This window comes from Podarcis tiliguerta (assembly GCF_965153285.1).
Source record: "Podarcis tiliguerta genome assembly, chromosome: 10".
Lineage (NCBI taxonomy): Eukaryota > Metazoa > Chordata > Lepidosauria > Squamata > Lacertidae > Podarcis > Podarcis tiliguerta.
The window spans coordinates 30,791,017-30,803,203 of record NC_139543.1 but is presented as its reverse complement, the minus strand read 5'-3'; the positions used below and the strand labels follow the sequence as shown (position 1 = coordinate 30,803,203).

General features: G+C 42.6%; 1 protein-coding gene across 1 annotated transcript; it reads right to left on the bottom strand.

Annotated features, from left to right (window-relative positions):
- Positions 1-300: 300 nt before the first annotated feature.
- Positions 301-10,955, bottom strand: LOC310658187 (cathepsin E-A-like). The gene is made up of 8 exons (XM_083400040.1): positions 10,935-10,955; positions 7,473-7,590; positions 6,797-6,915; positions 6,112-6,311; positions 3,768-3,890; positions 2,740-2,884; positions 1,937-2,035; positions 301-1,315 (listed from the first exon to the last, which is right to left on the bottom strand). Exons 1-8 carry the CDS (start codon positions 10,938-10,940, stop codon positions 1,151-1,153), a joined length of 975 nt encoding a protein of 324 aa, XP_083256166.1. The 5' UTR covers positions 10,941-10,955; the 3' UTR covers positions 301-1,150.
- Between the last annotated feature and the right edge of the window lie 1,232 nt (positions 10,956-12,187).

Sequence of the window (12,187 nt, the reverse complement as noted above, 5' to 3'; positions counted from 1 at the left end):
AATAATGTTTACACAAAAATGAACGTGTTATGGAAAAGTGTGGATACGATAGTGACAATAACATATGAAAACACCTAAATTTAGGGGGAAAGCTTGCAAAAATGTGTACATTAGTTAGAACATACAAAAATATGTATGCACTAAAAATGCGGATGAATTTTCAGGAGGATTTTTTAGAAAAGATTCACAAATTACCGTAGAAATGGGAAGAACTTAATTTAAGGTTGGAAACTGAGAAACTGGGAGAACTGAAAAAGACAGATCCTTCCATCCTTACTTCTGAGTAAACCATCCATAGGCTTGCACAGTCAAATGAATTTTTTATTATTATCACTGCCTACCTATAACGCAACACAAACTCTGAGAAGCCAAGACTCCTCTTTCCATAACTACTGCTCAGAAGAAGGGGAAATCCAGTTTGCCATGAATAATTTGGGTTCTTCCCTTTCGTATTAGTCTGGTATCCTATTCCCTCCACTAAGAAATGTGCCATTGGAAGAGCACAGTAGGTGAGAACAATGATGCACATACCATTCTTAGAAAAGTGGAGCTGCTCTGGGAGGTCCACCATCCCTGAGGCAGCTTCACCTCCTGCTTCACCTTCAGCTCCTTGAGAAAAATTCTAGTCCAGAGATTTAAAATACAATTCCATGCATTTTTAGCCCTGAGTTTAATGGGGTTTATTCGCAAGTACAGTGGTACCTTGGTTCTCAAACTTAATCCGTTCCGGAAGTCCGTTCGACTCCTGAAACAGTTCGAAAACCAAGGTGTGCCTTCCAATTGGCTGCAGGAGCTTCCTGCACTCAAGCAGAAGCCGCTTCAGACGTTCAGCTTCTGAAAAACATTCGAAAACTGGAACACTTCTGGGTTTTCAGCGTTCGGGAGCCGATTTGTTTGACAACTAAGCCATTTGAGAACCAAGGTACCACTGTAAGTGGCTACAGGGTTGCAACCTACGACTGCTTTCCTATGCCCACATACAGGAAAAAACACTGGTTCACTTGCAAGTTGATCAAAAAAAATTCAAGTCTTCTTCAACACTGCCTCTTCCCCCCGCCCCTCCTTGTCCAAATCAGTTGGACTCATTGCACCTAGGACAGGTTTACTGGCGGGATGCAAACCGCTGTCAAAGCATTTCCCATTACTCGTGCTATTTTGCTTTGTGTGCAAATCCAACTCTGTTATTCCCGCGATCAAAGACGCAATAGAAAGCTGACATAAATACGTCTCCCAGAATCCACATCGGTTTGGTGCGGGGGCCGAGATCCAGAGCCTGAAAGCCACTGAGGCAAAAAGCTTCTCCTCCACTGGTTTGCTGTCACAGAAAAACAAACACTTCGATTTGGGTGATGCTTTTCCACTAGCGTTTGAACCAGAGCTGTTTGAACCAGAGCTATTAGGCAGGGTGAGGCTGCTGCCACCCACGCAGAGAGCGCAGATCTCACGTGATTTGGGGCGAGATGTCACCCAAAATCAGTGCAATCTTGCCCAAAATCAATGCTGGTGGGGGCGCCACTTCTCCACCAGCTGCAGATGCAGCACGACATGTGGCAGTGGGAGCAGCAGCAGGGTAAAGCTGGTATTTCCCATTTCACCTTAAGTGGTGAAATGAGCCATGCCGTCCCTGGATTGACCCAAAACCGACATGCTTTTGTTTCATGAGCCTTTTGGCTTCTTCAAAACACATGCCCTCCCTCTGACAATTTTCCACACCAAAGGGTACAGGGATGTTTGTACAGGGAAAAGTGGCGAGAAGTCAGTGGGCACCCACTGTTAAAGGCAGTGCTCCTTTGAATACCAGCTGCTAGGGAGGCTCTTGAGAGACTTCTTACGCCCATCAGCTAGAAACCCACATTCCATATCAACACTCAGCCCACAAACACTCAACACAGCTCTTGCATCAGAAGACAGCAACCGTGAGAATTCAGATACATACCTTGATTATATACTGCTTGGAAGTTATTGTGTATTCTCTCTGCCCGATGGTAAAGGTTATCGGAGGCAGGCTGGAGAGTCTTCTGCAGTCTACAATAAACTGTAACAGAAATGAATTCCTCCACTTGAACTGGGGTTCTTGTTGTCATTCACATAAACAGCAAGAGTGACCTATTGGTGTTGGTATGCGGGGAGAGCTGGCAGCTAGGAGACCTTTGACAAACTACAGTTCTCAGAATTCTTTGGGGGAAGCCACAACTCTTAAAGTGATAGAAGACTGCTTTAAATGTATGGTGTGGACGAGACAAGGTACCACCAGAATCTTTGTTGCTTTTGCCCATAACATGAGAGTAGACAAACGTAACTTCCTATTTCTCTCAAATTTCAGCGAAGTACCTTATTTTTCGCTCTATAAAACGCACCAGACCACAATATGCACTTAATTTTTGGAGGAGGAAAACAAGAAAAAAAATTATTCTGAATCTCAGAAACCAGAACAGCAAGAGGGATCGCTGTGCAGTGAAAGTAACAATCCCTCTTACTGTTCTGGCTTCTGGGATAGCTGCACAGCCTGCATTCACTCCATAAGATGCACACACATTTCCCCTTACTTTTTAGGAGGGAAAAAGTGAGTCTTATAGAGCAAAAAATACGGTATATTTCTAGCGTTGCCCAAAACTTCCCCCTTATTTTGACCTTTGATTCTTTTTTCCCCACAACTCAGAACAATATGTCCTGGGCGACCATCATATCAACAGCTCTGGATTTTCTTTGGGGTTCTGCTGCCCCAAACATTCTGTTTACCTCGCCATGCGGTGCTGGATGGGCTCCGATTTTTTGTTGCAGTCGTATTATTTGTGAGGGTGGGCCAGTAATGAGAGAAGTACCCGAGTCTACAATGGCTGCACAGCCCTCTCTGCATGCCGCTATCTGTCCCTGGATTTTCACGCTGTATTTTTATGGGGAGAAAAGAACAAACACGAATACTCTTGATTGAATCAGGTTGCAAGCATGTGGGGGCATAGAGATGAGGAAAACAAGCAAAGCTCAGCAATCAGTTAAAACATAACCCTTTAAAATCATTTCAGCAAAATTATCTTCTGATAGATATTAAAATTTGCCTCTATATTAATCAACAAGTTCTAATTTTGAATATCTTAAAACAGTGATGGGAGAACTGTGGCATCTAGATTTTGCTGGGCTCCAAATACCCGGAGCACCAAAGAGATTTTCTGGGCCTGGTATATGGCATGTGGGTTGGGTCATCCACACACCCTGCAAAGACTGGCACAATATTTGCATAAAATTATCGGTAAAATATATTTGTATTCAGACTGTTTTGTAAGGGGGTGGAGGAAACCCTCACAAAAATCATCAGGAGCCACACACAAGTAATAAGTTTGCCCGACAGGCATAATGTCCTCAAGTGAACTTTCCATCATAATTGTATTTCCATAATAGCCAAGGCTTAACCTGCTGAACAGCTGCCAGCCATTGTCTGGAGAAGTAACTTCCTGGTTCGTTTTAAAGGTCCTCTCTAGGACATGCATGATTCTACTATTTCTCTATAGTACCCAACAATCAAAGCTGTGAGTTGGCTCATTGGTTAAAAGCATTGAAAGGTGAGAGCAAGTGCTTTTCTCCCAAAGCAATTGCTTAGAATGGAGTCTGTACATTTTTTGCTCCATAAATCACATTCTACAAGGGCTTTGGTTTAAATACAACAACCCCGCCCCCAGTACCTCGCTCTTTTGTGTTATTTGATCCAGTGATGCTTTCCTTTCTACATTCCCAGTCCAAAGGTTTCTGATTCATTTATTTTTCAAACTTACTTGTCCATATGAATTTTCCAATACTTTTGCTCGGTGACTGGAACCCAGTGAATGGACCCTTTGTAGAGAGAATGGTCAATGCCTCCAAATATCAACTCACCCCCATTCTCAGTGTTGCCTCCTCTAAAAGAAAAAAGAAAAACTGTTATTGGATAGGCAAACATAAACACAGTTGTGGTTTGACATGAAGTTGAATGAGGGTATAAACCAGTTCAGCCTTCTCAGATATTTGTGTTTGTCTTGGAAGCTGCAAGTGTCCTAGGCTGCCAACATACCATACATTCAAAGCATACTTAAAGCACATGACTTTCCTCAAATAAGCCTGGGAACAGGAGTTTGATAAGGGTGGTGAAGATTGTAGCTCTGTGAGGGGTAACCTGTCGTTCTCATGATTCTCTGGGGAAAGCCATGGTTTAAATGTATGGTATGTGTGCAGCCGTATTCAAACCATGACAAGAGAATAGCCAGAATACAAAAACAGTATTTAATACTTCAGAACTATCAAATCCAAATCTGAAAAGCAACTCAAATGGAGTTAAATGACATCAACAGAAACAAAAAGCAGCCTCATATATCATAATTTCTTTTTAAAAGATTGGCTTGATTTGGTTGATCTTATTGACATCCAACACCCTTTTAGAATGTGGCTTGTTGACTTGGGTGGGTGGGGGTATTGTGTTTGGTTTGATTTTATATGTTGTGGTTTTGTTTGTGAACTGCCGTGAGACCTCCGGGTATAGGGCAGTGTACAAATTGATTAAATAAAAATAAATAAATAAATAAATAAATAAATAATAGAAGTTGATTAGAAATTACAGCCCTGATTGGAGTTCTTTAAAAGCTCAAATATGAATATGTTCATTTTCTAACAAAAAGATGAAACAGAAATCTGCTACCAGGCCAGGTTCAAGGTTTTGGTAATAACATATACAGAACCAGGTTACTTGAGGGATAGCCTTATCCCTTACATATCCAGAAGATTTCTGTGGTCTGCAGGAAAGTTTCTCATGCAAGTTCCAAAGATCTCAGCAACTCCCAGCAGGAATTTCAGTGTGGTTTTCCCCAGTTCTGCAGAATAGCATTCCTGCTGAGATATGATAAGTGCCCACTATCTGCACTTTCTAGAAACAATTGGAGACATTTTTGTTCCAAGAGGCTTTCCCAGTTGGATAAATAGACCTTTGTCATGAGTGTCTATTTTGTATTGTTTCCGTTTTGCTTAAAATGTATCAGCTGTTCTTTTTGTTTTTAACTGCTTTTGGATTTTTTTAATTTCCATTTACTTGAGACGATGGTGTAGAAGGTGATTAATAAATTAACGTTCACAATTTTGATGATTATGATTATACTATAAGTAGGCCTCCTTACTGGATAATTGGCACCCTGTCTGAGGGCCCCCTAAAACTTGTGGCTGTCCCTGCCTTTCTCAGCTCACTGAAATCATGCAGCAAGTAGATAAAATTTGTGAACCAGATTCCACTCCTGATGAATTGTGTGGAAAACATGTAGTACAGTGGTACCTCAGGTTACAGATGCTTCAGGTTACAGACACTTCAGTTTACAGACTCCACTAACCCAGAAATAGTACCTCGGGTTAAGAACTTTACTTCAAGATGAGAACAGAAATTGTGGGGCGGCAGCGGGAGGCCCCATTAGCTAAAGTGGTACCTCAGGTTAAGAACAGTTTCAGGTTAAGAACGGACCTCCAGAATGAATTAAGTTCTTAACCCGAGGTACCACTGTACCAGAAATCTCACAATAACTGCATAAATAAATATATATATACTCAGTGCTTTTTTTCTGGGGGTATGCAGGGGTACCCTAAACATGTTGTGAATCTTTGTACTTTTGTCCATTTACTGTATTTATTTCCCCCAATTTGAACTATAAAATGGTTGTGTTCTTGAGTAAAAATGAGAGTACCTCTAAACATTTCTTTTAGGAAAAAAAAACACTGAGTAAACCCTCCACAAATCTGGAGTGAAGTCCCTAAGATGATTGGATGGCACCGTGTGCTCCTCTTTCTGGCAACTCCTGCAGCCAAGCTGGTGCCAAGAGTGTTGCTCTGCTTTCCTTTGGACCACATCAACGAGGCCAGAGGGATGGCGGTCTTGTCTAGGCAGCCCAGGACTCTCATACACAAAGCCCAGGCTTATGTCCCAGGGAAGTTACTTCAGTGTTGCTATCACAGTGGTTTGATTTACCCCAGAAGGCATACTGTATTGTCTCTCGAGACAGGTGGATGACGACAACAATAACAACAACAACATGAATATTTCCCCAGAAACCATTCTGTGGAAAGGCTGGTTTGTGCCATCCTATCTTTTTACTCTCAAACACTGACCTGTTCAAGATGAAGGAAAATACAGGTTCCTCTATTAATTGTTGCCTCAGCATATTGTCGAATACTGGAAGTCCATGCAGCACTGACAATGATGGATATCCCAAGCCCAGCACCCCATCGAAGTGTGCAAAGGTAAAGGTCAGGTCAGGCTCATAGACGGACTCTCCAAAGTCTTGAGCCTCAATGGAAAGGTTGCTGAACTGGTTCATTGATTTGCCAAAGAAAAACAATACGAAAAACATGTAACCACATTATAGTTCAGGTTATTCAGTTCAAAGCAATTTCCTTCTTGAACCTTTTCAGGTTTGTTTTATGTCACAAAATTCTACAGTTTGGGCCTAAGTTTCCCTGCTTCTGATGGAAAAAACTTATCACACAACCTGATATTGAACCATATATGCCAACTTTCTCCAGTTCTGGCAAAGATGAGAAAGAATGATAGTATTAATGCTATATCATCTGTATATAAAGTTAATTTATATGATAGTTGTGTGGTTTGTGTTCCTACCTTCAAAGAGACTTTGGTGAACTAGACTGGACTGGATTTCCTTAACAATGCATTTTGAACATCAGCTGAATTATTATAAAAGACATGTCCCAAATTATCCATGCCCTCACGTGTACTGCCAAGAACCCAACGAAATACAGAACGCTTGAAGGCAACTCTAGTAAGAGGTTCTCTCACCTGTACGGTGTCTTTGGCAGTGACGCCGATCAAACTCCCAGTCCCATATTGTAAATAAAACGGCTCCCCTACTTGCGCATAGGAGTATGACATAAATGACTCAAATCTCTTATGCATGCCTGTAAAAACAAAGGCCATTAGTAACCTCAGCAATAAACATGATTTCCCCCCAAGTTTAGGCCTAATTTTGATTAAATAATAAAAGCAAAGCATTGCATCAATTAAAAGCAAAGCACTGCATTTTCTGTATGGATCTTCTATGTCATGGAAATGTGAAATGTGCATCCTGGGGCCGGAGTCCTTTGAGTTGCAATAGGTGAATACACCTGGAGGCTTCGCTTTCACTCAGATAAGTGGGGAAGATGCAGGCAGGCATCCTTTCCATTGTGACTAAAGCAAATGGGGAAGCCAACACAGAAGCTCTTTGCATGCATTGCAACCTTCATGCCTGCAAGAGATCACTCAGATACCGAATTTGGCTGTTCCTTCTTCTGGCATTGCGTGGTGTTACGGAAATTAGGGGGGGGGCATATATTTGAAGTTGTTAGGTGGTGTGGGGCAGAAGCAAATCTTAAATTATTTTAGTTTGTGTCTGAAGAATTCTGTGGTACACAAGGTGAAATATGTTTGAGATTGCTGCTTCTTTAAACCTGTTAAATGTCAAAATATTTCTTACTGCAAGCTTTACTGTAGCAACGAGCGGATGGGACCCAAAAATCGCTGGAGCCAGTGTCAAACACCACGGTGAATCGCTGAGGCGGAGTGCCAACGCTCACCTCTCCATAGTATTGGGCCTAGAGGAAAAACAACAGTCTAGTATTCAGTCACCTGACAGACAAGGTTAGGGGAGCTTCAGGTGGGTGGTGGTGCCCAGCAGGTGAACACAACGTTGGGTAGGTAGTTCCATTTTAGGAGCAGAAGTAACGACCCTCCAAGCCTAAACACTGAAAATAGAGGTGGGCCTGAAAAGTATACACCCAAAAAGCCAAGGTAAAGAGGTATGTCTTCAGCATTCACCAGAAGCTATCTAATAAGCTGCCAGGCACACCTCTGTGGGGAGGGATTACACATGTTACGTTAGTCACAAACCTGCCAATTTGGTGTTTGTCATTTAAAGGAATTGCCAGCATCAGGTCCCAATCTGGACTGGGATTTTAGTGTGGTGCCAGAGGTCTTTAATCTTGTTTTCCTGCTGTGGTCCCAATCCCCACACCAGCAATGGGAGCTTTTTCTCTCTATATACAAATTGGAGAACTGCTAGGATTCCCTTTTGTATTAGGGAACCCACCATGGCAATTTTGCTTTTAAAAACAAAACCCTGCACTTAAAGGCACAGCTATGTCTCTAAATGACTTACTGCACAGAACTCTGAGCCATATCTTGCATAGGATGTTGTTCAAATTGGGGGAGGGAATGTTTTGTTCAGAAATTCTTAACAAGCCTGATTAAGCTTTGCTTTGTGGGTTTATTATGCTTTCTTAGATATCCAAGTGAATTTAGAAACCGGGCAAAGAATCCTGGATGCCAAGACAGGATCAGCCCACTGATGAACTCCAGAAGCTTATCAGTCTTCCACTTCCATATCAACCCCTGACGAGCAGCACAGCCGTGTCTCACGTTCTATTTTTAGTATTTTTTAAAAAACGAACCCATTCCTGGCATCTGCTGCAGAAGGTGACGCGATCTTGTATTCCGAGAACAGGCTTTAACTGTTAATTTATATTTTCATTGCTTTAATTGGAAACGCATATTTTGCATATTTGTTTGACCCGGCAAATTTTAAAGAACAAAATAGGAGAAGCTATCATGGTGCTGTTCCTGGAGCAATTTCACTCTTTCCTGAGCAAACCAAGACCCTTATTTACAGCAGGGCTGGGGAACCTATGGTACATGCTTGGGTTCCAGTTTCCATCAGCCCCAGCCATCACAGCCAATGGGCAGGGATGACGGGAGATATAGTCCAGGAATATCTGACGCAGGTGGCTCTGTGGTCTAAACCACTGAGCCTCTTGGGCTTGCCAATCAGAAGGTCGGCGGTTCGAATCCCTGCAACAGGATGAGCTCCCTTTGCTCTGTCCCAGCTCTGTCCCAGTTTCTGCCAGTCTAGCAGTTTGTAAGCATACCAGTGCAAGTAGATAAATAAGTACAGGTGTGGCGGGAAGGTAAACAACATTTCTGTGCACTCTGGTTTCCATTGCACCAGAAGCGGTTTAGTCATGTTGGCTGCATGACCCAGAAAGATGTCTGTGGACAAACACCGGCTCCCTTGGCCTGAAAGTGAGATGAGCACTGCAACCCCATAGTCGCCTTTGACTGGACTTAACCGTCCAGGGGTCCTTTACCTTTACCTTTTTATTTCTGGAATGTATGAAGGGCCATGGGTTCCCCAGCCCTCGTTGACACATTTGAAGCAACATGGGTCAACAACTGCAAGGAAGCAAGTCTCTCTATTGCTATTGACAATTTACAATATTAAATACATATACATACATACACATATGCATGTACAGTGGTACCTCGCAAGACGAATGCCTCACAAGACAGAAAATTCACAAGACGAAAGAGTTTTTTGTTTTTTGAGTTGCTTCGCAAGACGAATTTCCCTATGGGTTTGCTTCACAAGACGAAAACGTCTTGCGCCTTTTTCTTAAAACCGTCAATGCATTCCTATGGGAAACTGTCAATGCATTTCCTACGGGAAACTGTGCTTCGCAAGACGAAAAATTCACAAGATGAAAAAACTCGCAGAACGAATTAATTTCGTCTTGCGAGGCACCACTGTATATATAATAGTGGGGCCACGGGACTCCTGGTTGTTTTTGCTTTAACAGACCTTCACGGCCAGATACGCCAACTCTAAGGGGTGGAGGTGTCATCAGTGCCCTCAATATTTCTTAGCAGAGGCTTCAGCGCCCCCAATATTAAGGGGGTGGAGGAGGCCAAACCGCCAAGCCAAGTGTGGCACAGCATCAAAGGCAGCCTCCTCCTGAGTGTGAGAGAGGAGCAGCTGTGGTGTTGGGCAAGGCCTCCTCCCGATGATGCACACACAACACATGACACAGCACACGTTGCAAAATTCACTGGCATGTCACACATGGACCGCACCGCGGCACTGCTGGCCCCCCAATCTTTGGCTCAAGGCAGCGCCTTTGTTGACAGCTACCTCAAAACATAGCTAAAACAAAACGAAAACATTTGTGGCCTCACAAGGAAACTGTTAAAGGAAACTGTTTTCTATCTTGTCGTGTTCCTTTTCTACAGCAGTTTGAGGAAAGAGTTGCTTTTACCACACCTCTCATCCAGTGGATTTACCTCACGATCCCTTTCTCCTCATTTTCTCGCACAGTCCCTTTTGAAGGACCTGCTCTAAGTCCAGCCACCTCCTCAAGTAAACAGGATCAGAATTAAACCAAGAACCACTCACAAATCCTTAGACAAGAAGCCTGATAGCTATTCTGCTCAAATGGTTAGCACAGAGGGAGCCCCCCAGATTTCAGAGGAATACAGCTCCCACCAGCCCCAGGCAGTGTGGTCAACAGTCAGGGATGATGAAAGTAGTAGTCTAGCAACATCTGGATGGCACCACATTGCCAATGGCATGTTAAATGATAAAACCAACCTTCCTTCTCTTTGCAGTTTATGAGGAATAAATGTTTCCTAGAGTTAGGAATTTACATATGGAGCCTCTATTATATTTTAAGAAAACATAAAAAAGTCAATTGTTGCTTATTTGAGGCATGTGCTTTAATTCCTAATTGTCCTGGGAGTGAACAGGTGGTTTAAATTTGCAATCTATTTTAGGTTTACTTTACAATACAACAATAATGTTTCTGGTGTGGTCTGTGCTACTAACAGCTCTATAAATATTGCCTTAATAGGTTCCAAGTGCAGCAATTTTACTAAGGGACAGATGGACATATACTTTGAGCAATGGATGTTTGCTAACATTTTTTAGTTACTTCTTTTATAGACATTTATAGACTATTTTATATGTTGCAATCTGCCTTGTTATTTTATGAAGGAGCCTTGTTATTTCATGAAAGAGCAGGTTATCAGTCTTCAAATACCGGTAAATCAATCAATGAGCAACATCTGTCCTATGAGCTTTCATCCCATTATTATGCAGTGACATACTCACATTCATGTAATCATAGAGCCTTTCTGTTGCAAGTCCCTGTGACAAATTAATATCTGAAGGGAGACAGTGCGGGTACCGCTGAACAAAAATGTCAGGTTGGCGGTCTTCAAGAAGCTTACGCAGCTCTCCTCTTTTACGGAGTTTTCCTCTGATAGATTCAAATCGCGTTAGAGGGATCCTGGGCGAATGACATGAATGCATGTTTGGTGTGGCATACAATGGACAATGAAATCCCAGAAAAACCGAAACTAGGACTAGTATGTTTTTTCTAGGGTGGTTTAATCAATATTTTTGCCCTGGTATGTACCATGTTAACTTTGCCTAGCTTAGGATAGAAATCTACATAGTGCTGATAAGATAATTCTTCAAGCATTTCTGCCCACCAGATGGAACAACCATCCTTCTCCTTCCCACGGGCAGTGGCGTAGCGTGGGTTGTCAGCACCCGGGGCAAGGCAAGTAATTTGCGCCCCCTAACCCGTGGATTTGCGCCCCCTAACCCGTGGATTTGCGCCCCCTAACCCTAACCCCCAGATGTTGCGCCCAGTGCGGCCGGCCCCCCCTGCACCCCCCACGCTACGCCACTGCCCACGGGTGTTGTTCTGGGGTTTCCCCGACCCTCCAAAATAAATTGAGGAAGTGCAGGGGGAGAAGAGGAAAGAAAGCTCTTCTGAGCTATCGCAAGTCCTTGCACTGGCTTCTGCTAGTGCACCAGTTGAGTTGAATCCGGCCCTTAGAGTGTTATAAAATTACATGGTAGATGTTGAGGCCTGGAATGGGCGATCATGTCCATTTTGGGTTCTCTCAGTTTTCTAATCTTAAATTCCACATTTCTGCATCAGTTTGCGATTTAAAAAAAAAAATCCTCATGAAAATTTGCCAACATTTTAGCAGAAATCTCTCCTGTGTACATATTTATATGCACATACCAATATACACATGTTTATATGTTATTTTCACTAATATGTGCACCCTTTACCATTGTATAGGCACTTTTATGTACATTACTTGACTGGAGAACTGCACTGAAAAGCTGGCTGAGGATATTGAAAAATAGCTGTTCTTCAGTTTGCATCTTGTTTCAGAAGACACAAAGTTGGTAAGCTCACTTTTAAGTGCCAATGGAATCAAGTTTCTCCCTCATTCCTATTTGAGGTACATGAGCCACTGCTAGTCTGTGTAGTATACTGGACTAGAAAAATAGCCTGAATTAGTAGAAAGCATCTTCTCAAGAACTGAAATTAACATAAATTG